Genomic DNA, 20867 nt, shown 5'->3' on the forward strand with positions numbered 1-20867 from the left:
TATTCATTTGCATTTTGCTCTACTTCATTGTGATGTGAAGTATAATTATATTTTCAGTGGTAGAAGCTGACTAAACAAGTACTGCCTGACTGAAAAAGCACGTCAGCTGTTCAAGAGTGGACTCTGCTGTTTAGAAACACAAATGACAGTGGGATCAAGTTTTGCTTTAATTCATATTTGCAATAATCTCCCTTTTCAGAACACATTTCTTCAGAGCACAGCATAAGGTTTCCATAGCGTAGATCAATGCACAAACTTCATACTGAAAAAGTGTGTACAAAAAGATTGTTTTTAGCGCTCACCACTGCCAAGAATTTTTACCTTAACCTGTTTCAAAAACATTTACTGAACTGCTTTTCACAGTTCACCCATAAACTGCAGTTGTTCTATCCCTCTGTCCAAGACCTTTTCCTTTACTTCTCACAGGCACTGCTCAAGTGCTAGAGCGTACCAGGCTCCTTTAGCCTTTCTCCCTGCCAGTTCAGCCATATTCAGGATGTCAGTGCTGCCACACACAGAATTCTTTAATATTCAGTATTCTTTAAAATTCTTTAAAGTTCAGTAACTTTATTTGACTTCATATTTTGACATGCAGAGGCATCTGTCGATATATTTTTATGATACAGATGGGTTTCCTTCTAACTTCAGCGTAAGTGTAGCTGGAGCAGTCTAATGAGACAACTAAACCAATGCTGGTTAGTGTAGGAGTTACTGTCCTGACAAATCAGAAAATCTCAGCACTGCTCAGAAAGGGGATTTTTTCATTTTATTTTATTTTTTTATATATATATATATATTTTATTTTTTTCCTGCAGTCAGTACCCATTTTAGGGAAGAGGTCTAAGGACAGCAACTTTTTGAAGAATTAGCTCTCAGCCTGAAGAGCTGTATAATTCATCTTGGATTTGGCTCTAACTAAGGTCTGTGTCTATAATGCTGAATAAAACAGGGGATAGGAAGCCTGCCATGTATTAAGCAAGTTGGATCCCCAATTCTCCCAAGTGCTTAATAATCCAATTTCTGGGCTGCCTTTTGAGCGGCACCAGCTAGATCTCTCTGAGCAATTCGACTTGGTTTGGAAGGCAGTTCGTTCCAGGAACAGTGTCCAAAAGGGACGGTGGATAGCACTGCTGGAGGTTCGGCTCCTCCCAACCCCACTCTGTCCCAACAGGCTTTACATCCTCAAACCCCCCCAGATAACCTCATGTTACATCCTGGTCATGCAGTATGGTATTCAGTGTCATCCTCAAACAACAACTGCAGGTTGTTCTGCAACAGTGTTATTTAATAAACTGACCCAAACCCTTGTACAAAGCAGCCGTGACCTAAGGCAAGAAGTGCATGTGGCACCCAGAAGAGACACAGACAGGGAGCCATCCTTGGACTTGATCTGTAGGCACAGTCAGAAAACACAGACCAAACCCTTGCCACGTAAACCCAACACAAAATGGGGGAAGAACAGCTACGATGCTGAAAAGAGGGAACTCTCCAGGGCATGAAAGGGCGTAATCACTTTGCACCGCGCGTTTTTTGGACACATGTACAGGGATGGGGAAAGGATGAGGGAGAGGGGAAACCCGAAGTTGTGTGTGCCCATAGAGGTATCACTGACACCATTCCCTATGCAGTCTCAGAATGCCAAAGTACAAAGTGTACTTTACAGCATTAACATACAGGATAGATGATGAAAACGAGCATTACGTGAAGACCATATGAAGACCATAATTAACAGTATTGTAACTCCTTCATTTTGACAGTGTTTTGGAGACTCCAGGATTTGTTAACCATTCAAACTGCTTATGCGTTTGTCAGCTAGGTGGTGTCTGACTGCTATAGGAGCTTCCAATAATGTAAGCAGGTTTTAATTACATTTACCATATTTACCCTGCATTTTTATTTGCATTTCTTTCACCTTGAACAATTGCAAATATACGGGCATTCAAAATCTAGACACTAAGTACCAAGTTAAGAGCATTGCAGAGGAATAATTAAATTAATTATTTCCTCTGATGTTACACTTTCCTTAGACAACTGTATTAGTATTAATGGTTTCAATGCTTATTTTAAATAACAAAACTAAATTGTAGCTCAGCAAGATGAAAGTATTCCTTTTCAAGTGGAGCATCTGTAACTCATGAGGGAAGGACAGCATCTGACAAATGCTTTTATGCAACGTTCATTTGTATGATTAGCTAGAGCTTTAATACAGAAAACAAACAAAAAAGCCCACAGAATTTCCACTATAAGAAGTATGAGGAAAAAATTCAATAACAATATTGGATTTTTTTAATCCACTCTTAAAAGTAAAAACTCTTCAAGTGTTTTTTGTTCAGTTCTTTCCCACTTGTCACATAAGTTTAATTTTCAGAAAACACATCACTGTATTCCTGCATGAGTTATTTGTCAGAGAAAAAACAGGACACACATTTGGTTCCAAACATAAACAGAAATTTATGCCAACTTCATGAAAACAAAATACAAAAGATTCATCTTGCTATGTTGACAATAACATATAAAACAAAGCAGCAGCATCAAAACTGTGAGAATAAAATAAACACCAGTGAAATGTTAATGAGACCAGAAATTCCTCACTTACACCGCTGCAAAAATGCATAAAGTTTAAACTAGGATAATGTGAGAGTATACCAATTTTTATTCATATTTTTATAGAGAAATGATTCAGAAAGATTTATTAAATATACCAGTGACACTTATTTGAGGGGATTCTTCCATTATCAATATTCACAGACTATCCTTTTCATTATTATTTTTTATTTCAAAAGAAGCAATGCCTTCTGTAAAAATGTGTACATTCAGAATCTTTTTTTGTGTGCTCAAAATGAAACTTCAATGTTTCTGAAAGGTATTCCAGATACAGAATGACTGCTTACTTTAGAGGGGTTAGCTCGTATGCTAGGCTTCACTGTACAGTCAGTCACAGGAGTTAGAGTTACAAAAACTAAGATTTTTTTTGTTTCATAGCATTAAAGAAACGCTATAAAAATTAGGTACAAGCATAATTTCAACATGAAAAAACAGCAGTATTACACTTGACTCAATGACTTTATCTCTATAAAAAATTGTCCATTTAACAAAGCTAAAAAAAAACAACTTTCAAGTCTTTAAACATAAAGTTCTCTTGTTTTCTTTTACACTTTTGTCAAGTGTCATTAAAGCATTATCTTTAAAGCATGCCCCCTCCTTTTTGAAATGCACTTTATCTAGTCGTTTCATGACTCCTGGTTTTCAGACCAGCTGTGTCACCATACTGGATTATCGTACGCCAGACTAGCTGTTTAACAGCTAGACAAAGGTGATGAATCTCAGGGTAAAGAACACTATGCATCCAGCGTGCCTGAGCAAAGTCCTTGCAAGTCATAAGGAATGTCACAGCACTGGCTGTTTTGTACTGTATGGTGAACGGAAGTGGAGGAAAAACAGAATGCTTTCTTGGTAACAGGTTCTTGAGAAAAAAAAAACACGCCGTCCCCAAAGCATCCACCTATTACTAATACGTATAAACCTTTAGAGTTGACCTGATCCAATGTTTAATTGGGAAATACAAACTTGAAATGTTCACAGACACTTGCTGCTTAAAAATAGGTTTCTTCTAACAGCATACTAGAACCTCCCAAGTCACACCCAGGGTTTCCATCCAGGAAAGAGTTGGCTCAGGTTTTTAGGGTCCATGGCTTGCTGGATGAGGAGGTTCACCTGCCCTCCCACACTGAGCACCGTTCCCTCCTCAACGCCTTTCAGCTTCTCCTGAAGTCTCATCAGGACGCGTTCAGCCACTTTGTTAAAACTCTGGTCATCGCTGCTGGCGGAAAAAAGACAGAAAAACAGTGGCGCTAGGTATGGTCCTGACCACAACGAGCAATGTTCAGCAATACAAATGTAAAGCACAGCAACAGACAATAAAAAAAGTAAATCTCTCACCTGGCTTTTCTTTTACATTCTTGTGGATCAGCGCCGAGTGTGGAGCTCATGTCAGCCTCATCCTCTGGTCTCTGCTGCAAATACAAAGCTTTCAAGGGGTTCATGGTCCAGTCAAAGAGGGGATCATAGAGCAGCACCTACACAGTAAATAAGCATCTATTTAATTTAAACTGTTAATTACAGCTAGCTCAGTGCCCTAACAGAAACAGTCAGTTGGTGATGTTCATGCTAACCAGATTAGAACTTTTTTTTTTTTTTGAAAATCCAGTAATATTGGGCTAAAATGCTTAGTAGACAATATAACGATGAAATAACATCTGATCATTTGCAGGTGTCTGTACTGTGCATACTTGACTCAGTTTTGACATTCACAGCCAGAAATATTTTAGCTACTGAACAGGGAGAACTGTGTATGCCTGAAACAAATAGTTCCCATAGAAAGTACAGACTGGTCTTGATTTTATTGAAGATTGCATGAACTGACAAATCTGACCAATGCTACTAAATGAAAATTCAAAGAATAAAACATAGAAAAGAAAAAGAAAGACAAACCATAAATATAAATTTAAACAGTATAGTAATGTGTTCCAATACAAAGACCAACAAAGACCAGAAATTGAAGATATTGTGACAGCTTGCTATCGGAAAGAATGAAAAAATAGTTACCTCTACAATGGTCAGCAAAGCTTCTTGAGAATTTCTCATAACAGCCATTGTTTTCTCACAGCATCTAGAAAATATTTTACTGTATTTTTAGATTCTTTTTGGTAAAATAAAATGGTATTTTCTTCATTTTAGAAATGGGTACTTGTACTCTTATTAAAAGCTAGTTTCTAACATATGAGTAACCTGCTTGTTTCCATTGTAGAGAAAAAGGAGAAATTTAGAACTATATGACCATAAGGAGAATATATACAGAACTGATAAATTCCCTATGGGAAAGAAATTACCAGATTCACTGTCTGAACTGTTTCTATACGCAGAATTAACCACTGAGCCACCACTGATTGCTGTGGTATGCCACAATGGCAGTACTGCTTGGCTGGGTGAAAATGTGCGTGCCGGAGGTGCTCTGTAAGGCATCAGAGAATCTTGGCAGGGCACCTTCCTATGAAATGAGCAGAGCCAGTGGCCAGAGACATTAAGCTACTTCCGAAATCTCTCCAACAGCTTTAGATGTAGAAGTTGCTATTTACACTCGCTCCCCGCTGAACTAGGCGTCTGAAAGTCATAAGAAACTTTCCTTATGAGACAGGTACTCTTCAGGGAAAGGGTCGGCCTCCTTACCTACTTCAGGATCGGAACATACACTACAAAGTTAACTGGCTGTGTTCACACCCAATCTTGAGATGCCTTGTTTATACGCTTACACCTATACGGTTACTTACAGGTCGGTATGGCTAAGGCAGAAACAATATCTGCACCAGAAACTGTATTTACTTCTGCTAGAGACAAACAATTCACTTTTTTTCTGTAGCATGGGACAAAAGTTTCAGAAGTAACAAGAAATGGTGAATTTGAGAGCATCATGGTTAGAATAGAAGTGGCAGTGATTGTTCCTTTACAGTACAAATGTGCATTAGGACTTATTAAATGCTACCTTACAAAGACAATGCTTACATTACATGTTTTTCAAAGACATGGAATTCGGGGCTTGCAAGCGTTAATATCATGAAAGCCTGCAATGAGAGAAATGACCTGCTTTTTAGGGCCCTCTCAGGTCATTAGCATAAAATAAGATGGAAGTTAACAGAAACTCATCCCTTTGGGGAGTTTTCTGTCTTGCAGCTCAAATCTATTGTGCGATTTATATTTTGCACTTGCCAAGTGATACCAAATAAATGAACTGAAAGAGGAAAAAGACCACAAATTAATTAAAAATAAAAAAACTGAACAGATATAAGAGAACAAAATAATTTAAAGAAACTTCATGGCTTGGATATATAGTATAGTTTTAAAGGAAGTACATAGCTCTGAAGAAAACAAATCCTAGCAGTGTAAATTGAAGGATGACATTTAGCTGTGGAGCCTTTAGAAGCACTGAGCCAACCCTGAGATTCATAAGAGGGTGACATTCACCCATTATTTAGTGAAGAATATGATACACTGGGTAACAATAATGGAATATTTATCTGTGTACATGAATAACAGTGTATGATTTAGAGGGTAGCATTTAGTTTTGGATATTATTAACAGAAATTAAGTCTCCCCTCAAGCACTGAGACTACATAACATAAAACAATCATAATGCCATAAGTACACCGCTGCCTCCTTACCCCTATGCCATATAGGATCACTTACCTTCTGAAGACTCCTTCCACTCCAGTAATACCCATTCCGTCTACAATATCCCTGGTTAATCTAAATGGAACAGTCTCCGGTGTGGGAAGGATTTTACCTTGCTCAAAAGCAACTCCTAAATGAAAAAATAATACATGTTAAAAAAAAAAAAAGTTCGAGTAAATAAAAATGAAAGCTTTCTTTTCTGTCCCACTTACCCAAATCTATATGCACTAGTTCTGCAGTTTGTTCATCTATCAGGATGTTATGAACATGTCTGTCTCCAAGTCCAAGTATGTAGCCAACTAAAAGAAAAAGGTAAGTTCTGAAACTATTATTTACGTGCCATAAGAAACAGGGATCATTTAACATAGAGAAGATTATTCAAATCAGTTTAACACATGGAAACAAATTAAAAGTGAGACTATTTCTTCCTCCATGTAAATGTATTCCTCCAGTAAAGAGCAAATGTCATTCCACAAATTTTAGAAAAAGGTTGACTGAATGCAATTGCATAATGGCAGTTCTGATGCACAAAACCAGATGGCTTTATCTATTTCACAGACTTCTTGCTCACTTCTCCCTGTAGACAGGTTAAACAAACAATTTCACAATTTTGAATTAAAGATAAAAAGCAAGTACACGGTAAAGTGAGGGGTTTCTTATTATTACAATTTCTAAGAAAACCTTTTAACTCACAGTATCATATAATCATAACTCAGTCAGGGCAGCTCTATACCTAAATAGTTCCTAAGTGATCCTTGTCTAATTTGGTTTTAAAAATCTCCAAATTATAAGATCTTTCATGTAAGCCTATTTCAGTGCTTTACTGTCCTCACATTTAGAAAACCTTCAAATGAAACCTTGATGCTTTTTTTTCCCTATCTAACAGACATAGATTAATATTTCCTATAAAATTCTTTCATCTTAATTCTGCTAGACAGTAGATTTACTTAATTTTTCAGCAAAAAGGGAGTGTATAAACAATATGCTAACATATAAGATACAGTCTATTGTAATGTATACAATATACTATCAAATATCTTCCAGAGACATGATATGAAACTGAGTCATCCAGAAGAAATCCAGAATCTGTATGTCTATACTTACTTATGGAGACAGAAAAATGCCAAAGCTTAAATAACCATTTCAGCCATACCTAATGATGCCAGCAAAAGGGAAGTAAAAGATTAAGCCTTTCAACTCAGCTAAAACATTTGAGGATACAGATGAAATGAAAAAATCTTAAAGCACAATAACTGAAATAGTCAGATAGTCAGGTAAAAACTACCAGAGGTTAAATATACAAACCACATATACAGAAAAATAAAGAAACAATTTAATTCTGTCTTTCTACTGCAGAAAAAGGGGAGGGGGGGTGTCAGAAATTTTAATTCTTAAAATAGTGCTGGTGCTCTTGATGAAATTTTTTGTTCGCCCCCCCCCCCCACTTTTTCTGACAGGTGACAAAATCTGAAAAGCATTACATCTGAAATGGTATAAACTGGTTTTTTACTTAATTAAAAAAGCCATGTTAATAGTTCAATACAATACCTATAGAAGAAGTAGCCACACTGCGAGTGTATGCCAACCGTTTTTCAAACCACACAGCCGGATCCAGGAATTTTTCCATGCAGAAGTAACGAAACACAGGTTGAAAATTCTCACAGATCTTCATGAAGATGTTGTATTTCTCTTCAGAATGTTTCTTCTGCGCATCCTTTAAATGCACACGAAATGTTTCTCCCATGACTGACTGCTTTGGAGAGAAATACAGCCCTACCCCTTCCCCCCTCTCCCAAATGCTGTTCTCACTCATTTCTCTCAGCTATGAACAGTATTTTTTCCAGCAATCATTAATGCACCTATTTGTCTGTTTTACTAAACAATTATATTTTCATACACAACTCATGGGCTACATATGAAAAACACATCCCATTTCTCTGGTTCAGTGGCTGCATGTATTTTACATACAGGTAAATGCATCTTGTTGAGACATACTTCCCCCACACCCTCTTCTGTTGCTTTTCTGATGGCTTCACACAGTTGTGAGAAAGTCATTCTCACTCATTCAGTCACATGCAAAAGCTGTACAAAGCCACAATTAAGCACACATTTATCCTGTTAAATCTATACAGATTTAAAAGAAATTATTTTCTTGCACATTGTGGCTAAGTAAAGCAACAGGTAAAACTGTCTGCAGTGACGTGCTGAGTCAATTTATTGTCCTTTACATATGGTAGTGGTCATTATTTACTCTTCTTTTTAGTCTTCCTTTAGTCTTTTCTTTTTCCTGTACATGGATGTCAGCGCACAGGAGGAGCCAGACCTCTTCACACTGCCTTACGGCAGTTAAGAACATGCATTCGTCTCAGCTGCATTCTAAACCCATTTTCCCCAAGGATTAGTATCTAGCATTTTGGCTTATTCATGAAAACAAAATTATTTTTCAATGCAATGAGAAACATGACAAGCATAAGTTAATTTTATAAGTTAACTTTATACTGAATCTGTTGGGTCTCTGTAACGACCGTTCTGGTATTCCAATGTATTTATATTCTAGAAAACATTTCACAGATTTCCTGGAGATTTAGCTATATCAAAATCTTTCCTACAGCAAACATTCATTCAGCAATTTTTATTTTGTAAAGACTCTTTCCAGGCTGCATTCAGATTAGTGTGAAGATACATTAATACCATTGTTATATACTAAAAGTATAACTTTATTTTCTCCTTTAATACTTAAAGAAACCTTTTCTGTGTAGCAGAATATGAGCTAGATATTTTTCTTTAATTATTTTGACTCACCATCATTATCTTCTGGCACTGGTAACTGGAGTAATCTTTAGGCCTGTATCTCTTGTGAGCTCCCTCCTCGATATTCACAAGGAACTCCCCAAGGGGAGTTGTTCCTGAGCACCACTCCAGAACACCGCTTTTCTGAGAAAGGGGAACTACCTGTGAAAACAAAACCAGTGCTGCATGGGGAGGGAAACACACACACAGCTACGAATACATACTGCAGAGCATTGGTGGATATTTGCGTTTGTTTAAAAAAGACACAAAATCAAACCATATAGCTGGCCAAAATATATGATTTTACTGTATAGGTATGCATATATAACATAAACTCAAGGTTCTTCTAGCATATACTTGCAAAGTTTTTTTTAGCCCAAAGGACCTTTCACTACATACTTCAGTACAACTTAGTTAACCTACTCAGTTTGCTTGTTTGGATTAGTATTCTAGAAGACACAACTTGCCTTGAGAATGAACAATCTCCGGGCCTCAGAGAAATAGCTACTGCCTGTTTCCTTTATCATTATTTTTATTATTGTTTTATTATTATTTTCTTATGGAAGTCTCGTTATCTCATAATATAACCCCTCATATTTTTCCTCCCTGCTCTCATTCATTTTTACACATGTGCAAACATGCATCTTCATTGAGAACTATTTTAAGAATGTGAATCAAACCGTGACTTCTTAGACTATGCTAGCAGTTTTTCTTTAGAAATTCCAGAATACACACATTTCTCACTTGTCAAGGACAAGAACTTATACTTTTAGAGCACTTACTCAGGTCACCATCACAATTACTATAATAATCCCTAACACATAAAAAAACGAAAAGGGGGGGAAGTTCCTGTTTAAATACATTTTCTATGTTTATAATTAGAATTTATTGCCGCATTCCCAATTCCAACAGAAACTGTTCTGCAATTCAAATTCTGCATGAACAGACGCTAGACCAGTCTTCTGGATTCAACTGGAAGGAATAGTGCAAGACTAAAATTAACAAGAATTTATAAACAAACTTCTATTCTCAATTTCAATGATAAGCAACTTGTAGTTCAAAGACAGCGAATGACTTCATTTCTGTTCATATAAAGTTCATATAAGTTAATATACAGAAAGCTTTGAATAATATTTAAATATACATTGAGAGGCAGGTTTTTTTAAGGATTTGAAAAAAAATGTAATAATTAGGTTATTCTACACTTTAAGGCACAGTGACACTTTTAACACCACATAAAAGATAAGCTTTTAAATTGTCTTTGGGTTAAGAAGAGAAGAATAGGAAAATATGCTTTATCAGTATCAGTAGTACTTATTCCTCTGCTGCAGCATCTGTTCAGGGTTACCTTGTATCTTCGGATAGCTAATTTTCTCTTTCGTGTTTCAGTGTTTTGCTGGAGCAATGTATTACACATCTGGAAAACCTGTTGCATAACAGCATCTTGTCTCAGATCATCACGTCCCTGTAGTATAAATAGAAAAAGCAGTTAAAGAGCACTTTTTTCAGTATACGACTTCTTGTTCTGCATCTTTCAAATACACAGAAAAAATAAATCCACAAAACACAAGTTACTTTTCCACAATAATCAACTGTAATAAAATGTAATCAATGTCTACATTTGGTTTTCTAATAGTACTCAGTTGTTTAAGTTAATTATAATTAACTTAAATTATCACCTTTTTCTTCTCTTTTTTCACAAATGTTATTCAATTAAGGTTTCAATGAACCTACATTCCTTAAGGTACCTTTTTTGTTTTTTAAAAAAAAAAAAAAAGGTGTTGCATTCACCATATTTAGCAATCCAGCACACGGCTGAAGCAGCATCAGTTGGTACTGCAGTTCTGCTTAAGGAATGCACATCTGGAGATTCAGGCTTCCCTTTAAGACTTTCAAAACTACCCCATACTTAACAGCAAGTCAGAATTCTTGCAGCAGCTGATGAATGTTTACAAAGCCATGAGGGACAGACAGAATGACATCAACTGAGTTTAATGAAAATTTTTTGTTTAGAGGTTTGTGTGTCTACATGCATGTATTCAATTGTCTCTGAATCGTAATTATATTTATACATGGGAGGAAAAAAGAAAAAGGGTGGTATTTTACACAAAATGCTGACGGCTTTTATTTTTGCAGGTCACTAGTCACATGACCACAGAAGTCAGCAGGTCTGGTAACTGTCAGATAAGCTATTGTATATTGTTGACAATATTTACAAAAATATTAAATATTATGAGATACTTTGTGATTTCCTTTATTAAAGCCCTGAACAGAGAAAACTGACACTGAACTGTGAGAATTTTGCATTTAGTACGCGAGTGATACCAGAGAAAACTGACATGAGAACTTAAAAAAAGATTCCAACATGCCAAATCTCTGAGATGCCCCTACAACAGACAGAACCTACCTTAACCAGCTGCCTCCTTTCTTTACCATCTGATCCTACACAATCTATTATTTTAGGCAGATTCAGGCCTCCTGCTAAGTGAAATTCTGGCTTAAAGGACCTTATTGTCACCAAATTTTCATATCTTCCTGTGGGATCCACCTGAAATTATATTAGTTTAAAATTAATAAAAATACGATCTCCATTTCCCTCAGAGAAAGCATTAATGATTTGTTTGCGAACTATATGCTAAATATTAATATAAACGTTCTGTCATCTACAGGAATAATAACTCAATTTCAGCCTGTGCCAACTAGCGTTCTCCCAGAAAATATTCATATATGGTTGGAGGACATTAGATTTACATTAGCCTGCAAATGAACCCAAACTACAATTCTAAAACTGCCCAAATCTGTATGGTCTGTATCTTAAACCATCCTGGATATCCCCATGCCACAAAGCAACCCTACTCCATTAGCTGTAAGGAAATTGCATTTGAGTTGTTTATATTACAGACCTCCTTCTGTTTCAGGTAAATTGTACAGGGGAAGAAGAAAAACAAAGACAATAACAATTGTATCTCACAAGGGTGCAACAGCAGGGACCAAGAGGAGCCCTACAAACAAATGTTATTTAGCATGGGCGGCAATTTCTGGCCTCTGAAGTCAAATAGCATAAAATATTCCCTTGGCCTGTTCTATTCGGATGTACAGAGATAGCCAGGGGGACTTCAACATATGAAGCTCAGCTTCAAACACTTACATTTTAGGTGGCTGGCCCAAAATACAACTCTACACTCCTCAAACAGCTAAGCTTCCTAGGTAGAGGAAGCATGCTCACTTACTCAGGCATATAAGAATGGGTGCCGACGCACCCATCTAATCGACAACTCGTGCTAATGGGAACAGATCATTTACCATTACTAAATTACTGAGCTAAAGCACATAAGCTGGCCAACTAGGAACAGCAGAAGAGGCAGATCTATTTAATCTCACAGCTTCATGTACATTAAATGCCTCCTTAAAACTCTGAGCTAGCACCTATAAAATAAGAGATTCCGATTCCCACATCCTCTCTGTTGTTTAGGTGCCTCATCACCCCTTCTGATGATGAAAGACTAGCCAGTGCTAACAGTGGCAAAATCATCTTTCTATGATAAGTTGCTATCCTAGACTTTGGGGTCACGGTCTTCTAAAAATTTCTAAAGGCCTTCCAAAGGGAAGGATCTCACCCCGCATCTCCCACCTCACAGGAAAAGTACCCAGATAGGCTGGCCTGTAAAGAACATGGGAAGATGAAGAGAGAAATGCTCTGACTGTCATTAGAGAAACTTGGATCTAAGATTTGATATTACAATGTATAACTATTTCAACTTCAGTCACCTTAATTTCCATAGTAGGGACAACAACATCCTCCAGGTTTTTCAGTTTAGTAATTGGCTGGTCAGCTGGAATACTTATTCCTTCTGTAATTAAACGGAATTCATACCTTTACATTTGGAATTATAAACACACATTGAAGTTCACAAAAACAGTTTTTGGGACACAAAATCCTACTGCATATGTCTGTTGAGCTGATGAAAATGACCACTGCACAACTGGAGTTTTATGGAGTTGCATACTCATGAAGTCCATACCTTACAGTACGAGCAACTACTACAACTTTTAATCCAGACTGAATTCTACATTTATCAAAAGGCACAACGTTATTACAGTATCTCTTTTAACTATATACAAGTATTAAGAAATATTTTTTTCATCCAAGAATATATATATATATATATATATCTTCATTATTGAAAATGAAAATCTTTTTTTCAAGACTTACTTCTTTGAGATTTCCATGGACTAGCATCTACATTTGCTAATATGATGTAAGCATCACAAAGGGTTTCAATATCTCTAACCATACGAGCTCTCCTTTTTCTTATGATATTGATTATATTGCTAGCAGCCTCCATCCTGTCCTAAAAAAAAAAAATAAAATACAAACATCAATTGCAAACTACATCTTGTAAGATTAAGGATGCATAGTAACATGCGGTCATTTAAGTACAATTAGAATCATAGAACGGTTTGTGTTGGAAGAGACCTTAAAGATCACCATTGGATCCAGAGGGCAGCAGCGAGGAGGGAGCACAGCAAGCTCAACACCCTGGATTTCAGGAGAGCAGATTTTGCCCTCTTCATGGATCTGCTTGGTAGAGTACCATGGGGCAAAGAGCCCTGGAGGGAAGAGGGGCCCACGAAAGTTGGTTAATATTCGAGGATCCCCTCCTCCCAGCACAGGAGTGATGCATCCCAACAAAGAGGAAGTGGGGCAAAAACGCCAGGAGGCCTACATGGATGAACAAGGAGCTCCCGGGCAAACTCAAACAGAAAAAGAAGGCCTACAGAGAGCATAAGAAAGGACAGACAGCCTGGGAGGGATCCAGAGACATTGTTGGAGCAGCCAGGGACTGGGTTAGAAAAGCCAAAGCCCTGTTAGAATTAAATTTGTCCAGGGACATCAAGGGCAACAAGAAAGGCTTCTATAGGTACATCGGTGACAAAAGGAAGACTAGGGAAATTGTGGGCCCTCTCCAGAAGGAAACGGGAGACCTACGAAAACATTCAATGAGGGATAAGAGGGCAATGACAAACATCCATGCCAGGACTATAAAGATGGGCAGAAAAAGGACATTAATCCAGATACAAGATGATTCCACTGGCAGATTCCAACAAAAATTAAACAGTGACAACATTAACATGAAACTGCAGTTCAGTACTACACTTCATCATGGCTTTTAGCAAATTAAAGTCATACAAAGGAACAAAAGGTATACTGCGCATGGCTAAACACTTAGAACACGTTATCACTTAAAGCAGAAAGATGCTCAGTATTTACTTTTAACAATAAACAATAATCCTACTCAAACATTTACTGCAACTTTTAGACACTTACTGGGCCTTTTAGAGAATAATTCATCAAGGACATTCATCACAAAATTCTGTGCAATAATTGGGGGCATTTGTTGCAGGAAATGTTAATTATGTTTTGTTTAGCCTCAGTAAAAAAAAATGTCAACAGTAAACACCAATTCACACGCAAAAGAATGTTTTTGTCACAAAATACTTCTTTCTTCCCACTCTTTCTGCTGCTGAATTCTACACTAAAACAGCCCTTGAAATAAATAAGTAGATATTTTTTTTACAAAACTGAATAGAATACAGTGAAATAGAATTTTTTATAGTTACCACATCAAGCTGGGAGATTTCTTTTGGTGCAGTTTTAATTAACTTATTTCTTCTAGTTGAATCTGGTTTTGTCAGGAGATCATCTTTGTTAGCATTTGCCAAAGCCAATATTATAAACAAAGAATGATGTGGATGATCCAGTGAAATTCTAGACATCAGCTGTCAAGGAAAACAAAAAGATCCCATTATTGAAAATTGTACAGAAGAAATAAAATGACTTAATTAACATAATTAGTTTTTTTGAGCTACTAAGGCTCTTCGTAAGAAATAAAGAGTAGTGATATCACTTAGACATTACCTCCAGAATTGTAATACATTCAAGGTACATTTCTATACATGCATAAGACTATTCTTATACAACAACAAAAACAACGAAGTAGCAATGAGAATTCCCCAATCCTCTCTCTCCCTCCACCCACAATATTGATTTTGCATCACCACCTCCATAACTCATTGTGCTATAGGTGCACAAAGGAAGATACATATTATTTAGGAGTATGCATCATTAAACCAATCAAGATATCTTTAGATACAAAAAAGCATAAATTACATTATTCAGAACTTCATGAAATCCTAGACCACCCATCATCTTAGTTCCCATTCGAGCAGCCAGTTGGTACATCAGAGGCAAAAACTTGTATGAAGGGATTTTCTCTGCATTTTTCTGTAGTAGAGAAAATTCAGCAAGAAAGCTGTGTTAAACACCAAAAAAAAGACTGTAATCATAAAATACCAGGTTAGAAATTTTGATTTTGCATTTTTTTTTTAACAGGGTAACTGTTGCTGAGTGATCAAGTGAGTATCACGTCATCTTGGTTCAAGCCTCTTGAATGTCCTTGATGAGGAAAGTACTATTTGCTATTGTACTAGAGCAGAGCTTAGATACATTAATTCAGAATGCCCACATTTCTAGATTCACTATGGCAAGGAGCACTCCTAACAAAAAAATTTACAACCTAGTTTAAGACAATAAGCAATTGTGTGTTAAAATATGAGTAAAGGATCACTTTCTACTCTTGAAAGTTAATACAAAGTTAACACAAAATGAAGCAATTACAAATTATGCACAGATGTCTGTTATAAATACATATCATTCATGCAAGAATTAACAGATATCCCGCATCACTGCAGAAACAAAAAAACCAACCTGACAATGAGAACCTTTCTGGTCCATGGTTGCTGCATTCTACAGATAGTCTAAAACTACATCCTTTCACCCAAAAGTATACACAATATATCCAGAATAACATACTAAAGGACATAGAAGGATATGGGCAGCATTCAAGGTATGTAAAGAACAAGGTAACGACAGTGAAAGATCATGAGATATGTTTAATCTTACAGACTTGCTAAAGTAAATTGCTAAAGTAAATTAAAATGCAATGAGAATTACAGTGTTACTGATGAGCAACTAACTGATAAGCAATGACTGAAAAAGGAAAGTTTTGATGGAAATGCTAAGGAGCTATCCAGGAAAGCATACATCACACCACTATAATTCATCCTTTAGAAATAGGAGGAGGAGGAGAAGGTGGATAATTGAATGTAAAAGTATAATAAGGAAAAAAAAGCAGTAAACATATACCTTCATCATTTCATTGACTCTATCAACTCCAGAATTTTCAAGCCACAGGGAACAGAGTCGGAAGATCCACATATCGTGTTCTTCTCCACTTAGCAAACAGCTGATATAGTTCTCCACTGCTTTACACAAGAAATTTTTACGATCCTCAGTTAGGGCATGTATGGCACATTCATCCAGATCAAGCTCTCGCTGAACCTTCACTGTATATCTATGTGAACAGACATTATTTTTAAACAACATTATTTCTCAATGAACAGACTAGGCTGTCCAAATTCTGTTGCTTGGCAATTTAACCTTTTTTTTTTTTCTCTTTAAACTTGTTGTGTATTAACAAGCCCAGTAAAATAAACATCTACAAAATGAAACTGTGGGAGCTATTCTTTTGGTGCATGTCCAACACAAACCCACCACTCTAAGTAAATCTTCAGTCAGTGTCTTTTTTCTTTCTAATGATATAATCTCAGTCTTGATGAAATCATCCATACTGTTTAGCTGTTGCTGTAATGCTCCTTGCCTTAGTTTTGGCCCACACCAACTAGCAATTCTCTTAGATGATGTCCAAGCCCAGTTAAGAAAGAAACTCTATGCAACAAGCATTATGGGTTCAGCCACTGTTTTATGAAGAGAAGGAAAAATTCAGTTGTAGAGGTGTGAACCATGCTGTACCACTTGCCCAGACAGACAGAGAATTAGTAAAGACAAAGCCTTTAATGGCTCCACAGTAACCACCTCTCAGTCTGAACACCCACCTATTTCTCTCAACTCTGTGCTCTCTCAGGAGGCCAACCTCCTCCTTGGCCTTTTTCAGTAATGCCTGCTTGTTTTCAAACTCTGAGGATTTCATGTAATTCTCAATTCGCTGGTACTGACTATCTGAGAAACGAGCCAAAGACAGGAAAGCCTTCATCTTTCCATTCTTCATCTCATCACTGTTGTCTCCACTGTGGCTTGCAGCAATTTCCACAGCCTAAAAGGGAAGTTACAATAATAAAAAGCCTGATAATCAGATGAATAGTGACTACTGCATAACACCTGACCAAACTCTATTATCGCAGAATCGCAGAATGGAAGTGACCTCTTGAGGTCATCTTGTCCAAATCCATGCTCAAGTAGGGACACTTGTTTGTTCAGATTAGTTAAGGTTGCCTGTGATGAAATATATACATATATATAAAATAAAACCGACCAGGCTGAGTATTTTTTTCTAAGTGAATTTAACCTTTGAGGAGTGTTTCAGTGCAAGCTGTCAATAATATTATCATGTATCAAACAGCTTTAACAACCATACAGGATTCTCCTACCACCATCTGTCTTTCAGAGCAACTAGGCATGAAGTTTTGCAACTTAGTTTTACCTTACGTCATAAGATAAAGAAGAAAAAACGAAGATAGTGCCAAAAAGAGAAGGAAACTGTATGTGAAAGTCACTGATTCAAATCATCAAAGAAACCATGTAGAAGGTAACAGGCAACTATGTACAGTTTCATAAAATGGAAATAAAGAAATGTAGAGCAGACATATATTAATAAAAATGTTTCTACTATGGCTAAGATTATAAAAAAAAATACAGTATTTTGAAACATTAGTGCAAGACCTTCCAGCACCTGGAATGAGACTGTAATGAATGCAATCCCTGTACTGTAAACACAAAAAAGTCAATGATCTATCCTGAAGGTGAAAAGACGGGGATAGGGTAGAAGGAAAAAGGAAAACCGGAATAGCAGTCATATTACAGTGTTATATAATAACCTGTGAAATTTGTATTTTTTTATAAGAATTTGTATTTCCAATCCACACAAAAAAAAAGAAGGCTACATTGTAAAATTCACTTGACATTTTAACACAGCATTATCTCAAAGGCTGTGCATTTCAAAGACTAGACTCACCTTTTCTAAGTATTTCCGCATGATGACTGTAGGGTTTTCCAAGCACGTTTCTGCTAACCAGGTTCCACATAGCCTCAGACACTCTGTATACATCAATTTCAGATGAGGATTATTCTCCACCTTTAAGAAAGAAAATTTTTGGAAAAAGAAAAGAAGAGGAAGACAGCAAATGAAAATACCTTTAACATATTCGGTAGGCTACTTATAAAACTTTTTACTTCTAAACATAATTTAATCACTTAGGCCTGTTACATGTAATGCATCTACAATGGCATTTACTATCTACATATACAGTAGTCAATAACCTTAAATCACATTCTCTATAAGACTAATGGAGAGTGCCCATTTTAAAATACCTGACAGTTTGAACAATTAAAAACACAATAAAAAATAACAAATTTTAATAAAAATAAAGTAAATTCAGAGTGTGTTTCCAGAAATGTTATTTCTAACATCCCCATTTAATCTGAAGGACCATAGCGCACGCTGTAGGAAACATTCAAGTATTGTGATAACTATGTGTGATCATCAAATTTTTCAGACAGACTTCTCCATGGAAACTTGGTTAAAAGTGCTCTGAGAAGACGATGGAGTAGATTTCCAGCGGACTTGCCTCCAGACTGGAAGCTCAGCTTTAATTCTACAGCAGGACAAATTTCCAAAATACTTTGAGCATAGGGTATATATTAAAGACCACCTGATCAAGATGGCAACACTGACTGTGAAATGCTGATGAATATCATAGACTGCAAAAACACAAAAGCTCCTTACTCCAAGGTAAATGTAACACTGGAAGGTAAGACTAGAACTATTTTTTTATGCCTTTATCAACTGATAAATGAAACAATCACATAAATGAAAAGAGGATAAGCAAATTCTTGATTTTGTCCTGACAGGTACAGAACTTTGCCCTAAATACTCCAACCTTCTGAAGTGTGATATTCCTTAATAATGTATACAGATTCAAAGTGAATGCCTAGTAACTTCCAAAAAATACTCTAAGAAAAAAAAATATTCTAAGAAAACTATCATGGCTAAACAGAAAGGTAAGGAAGATGAAGACACTTTTACCACATCAGTATGCAAAATCAAGTTTTATCAAAGTGAAAAATTAAAAATACAAAAAAATCAAATATCCTGTCAAAGGAAAACATAGAACCCACCATCAGACTGTCAAAAAAACCAACCAGCAAACAACTTGAAGACAACTAAACATATAATATGAAAGCATTATTAGACTTTATTAGGAGTTAGTATTACTAAGAGGAGTTATAATTACAACAACAAAAACACAAAGAGAATTGATAGATGAATATAAAGAAAATCCAGAACAGCTTTTGTAAAAATAAACCACAGAATGACAGAAAAGTCCATGCTGGAAGGAACCTCTGGAGAGATCATCTGTCCCAACCTTCTGCTGAAAACAGGGCTTTAGATTAAGCTTCTAGGACTCTCCTAAACTCAATCTTGAACTATCAAATTCCAGCAAGGGAGATTTCACCATTTCTCTGGGAAATGTGTTACAGTGGTAGTGGTGAAGAGGTTTTTTTTCCCGTATCCAGATGTCATTTCTCTTGAAACAACTTGCACCCATTGTCTCTTGCTCTTTCACTGGACATCTTTGTGAGTAGTTACCTCCATCTTTACAACCCCCTTTTATGTACTGGAAGACTGTGATTAGATCTGCCCCGAGCCTTCACTTCTCAAGGCTGAATAAAACCAATCCTTAAAATGTTTATTCCTGTGCCAAGTTCCCCATTCCTCTAATAACCTTCATAGCCCTTTGTTGGACCTCTCCAATTTCTCAATGCCTCTGTTGAAGGGTGGACCAAAACTGGACAGGTGTGGGCTAAGAAGTGCCAAGCAGAATAATCAATCACACTTCTTAACCTACTGGCTCAACCCTTGGTGATACAGCCCAGGACATGGTTCACCTGTATTGCCACAAGGGCACGATGGCAATTTGTTCTAGCTTGCTGTTCACCGGGACCACCAGGTCCTTTTTTGGCAAAGCTACACCCCAGCCGGTCAGACCCCTACCCGTACCACTGCTTAAGGTTACTCAGTCCCAGGTGAAGAACTGATCTCGTGCAACTTCTGTTGGTATCATCTTCCAAACTATTGAGGTCTGTCTGACTCACCAGTCACTCTTCCTTCCAGTTTGCTGTTATATGCAAACTTGGTGAAGGAATTGAGTCCTGTCACATAAATCTCTTTCATAAAGATAGTATCAGAGCCTGTAACAAACCCTGAGGAAAACACTTCTTTCTGGCTACCAGGCTGCCTTTGCATCATCAATGACCACCCTCTGAGCTCAGCTGTCTAGCCAGTTTTCCACCTGTCTTGTGGTCTTATCTACCCAGTTTGTATCTTACCAGCTTGTCGAGGACAATATTGTGGGAGACTGTTGCAAATGCCTTGCTAAAATCAAGACAGATGACATCCACAGCTTGTTCTGTATCTGCTGGGCAAACTGTTTCATCACAGAAGATGATCAGGTTAGTCAAGACTGATTATCCTTAGTATATCTGTGCTGGCTTTTCCCAATCACCTTCTTGTCCTTCATGTGCATGGAAATAACTTCCCTAAAGACCTGTTCTGTAATTTTCCTAGGAATTGAAATGAGCCTGACTGCTCTGTAGTTTCTCAGATCTTGCTTTTTGCCTTTTCTGCATATGGATGTGATTGCCTCTTGGTGTCATCAGAATGTTCCCTATCTCCATGATCATTCAGAGGTGATACAAGAGTGGCTCTGAAATG

General features: G+C 36.8%; 1 protein-coding gene across 4 annotated transcripts in view; it reads right to left on the reverse strand.

The window, feature by feature from the left end:
• Positions 1-2426: 2426 nt before the first annotated feature.
• The window catches only part of ATM (ATM serine/threonine kinase), a 77542-nt gene continuing 59101 nt past the window's right edge, over positions 2427-20867 (reverse strand). For 3 of the 4 annotated variants that reach the window (XM_066989821.1, XM_066989822.1, XM_066989824.1), the window contains 16 exons: positions 18108-18227; positions 16972-17189; positions 16223-16430; positions 15188-15301; positions 14638-14796; positions 13229-13367; positions 12784-12866; positions 11423-11563; positions 10364-10480; positions 9028-9177; positions 7774-7939; positions 6438-6524; positions 6241-6355; positions 4606-4669; positions 3940-4076; positions 2427-3820 (listed from right to left, as the gene is read on the reverse strand). In XM_066989821.1, the coding sequence (XP_066845922.1) occupies positions 3637-3820; positions 3940-4076; positions 4606-4669; positions 6241-6355; positions 6438-6524; positions 7774-7939; positions 9028-9177; positions 10364-10480; positions 11423-11563; positions 12784-12866; positions 13229-13367; positions 14638-14796; positions 15188-15301; positions 16223-16430; positions 16972-17189; positions 18108-18227 (2202 nt within the window). In that variant the 3' untranslated portion in view covers positions 2427-3636. The remainder of the gene's footprint in view (positions 3821-3939; positions 4077-4605; positions 4670-6240; positions 6356-6437; positions 6525-7773; positions 7940-9027; positions 9178-10363; positions 10481-11422; positions 11564-12783; positions 12867-13228; positions 13368-14637; positions 14797-15187; positions 15302-16222; positions 16431-16971; positions 17190-18107; positions 18228-20867) is intronic. The other variant, XM_066989823.1, reaches the window with a different exon arrangement.

This window comes from Anser cygnoides, chromosome 1 (genome assembly GCF_040182565.1).
Source record: "Anser cygnoides isolate HZ-2024a breed goose chromosome 1, Taihu_goose_T2T_genome, whole genome shotgun sequence".
NCBI classification, from domain to species: Eukaryota; Metazoa; Chordata; class Aves; order Anseriformes; family Anatidae; genus Anser; species Anser cygnoides.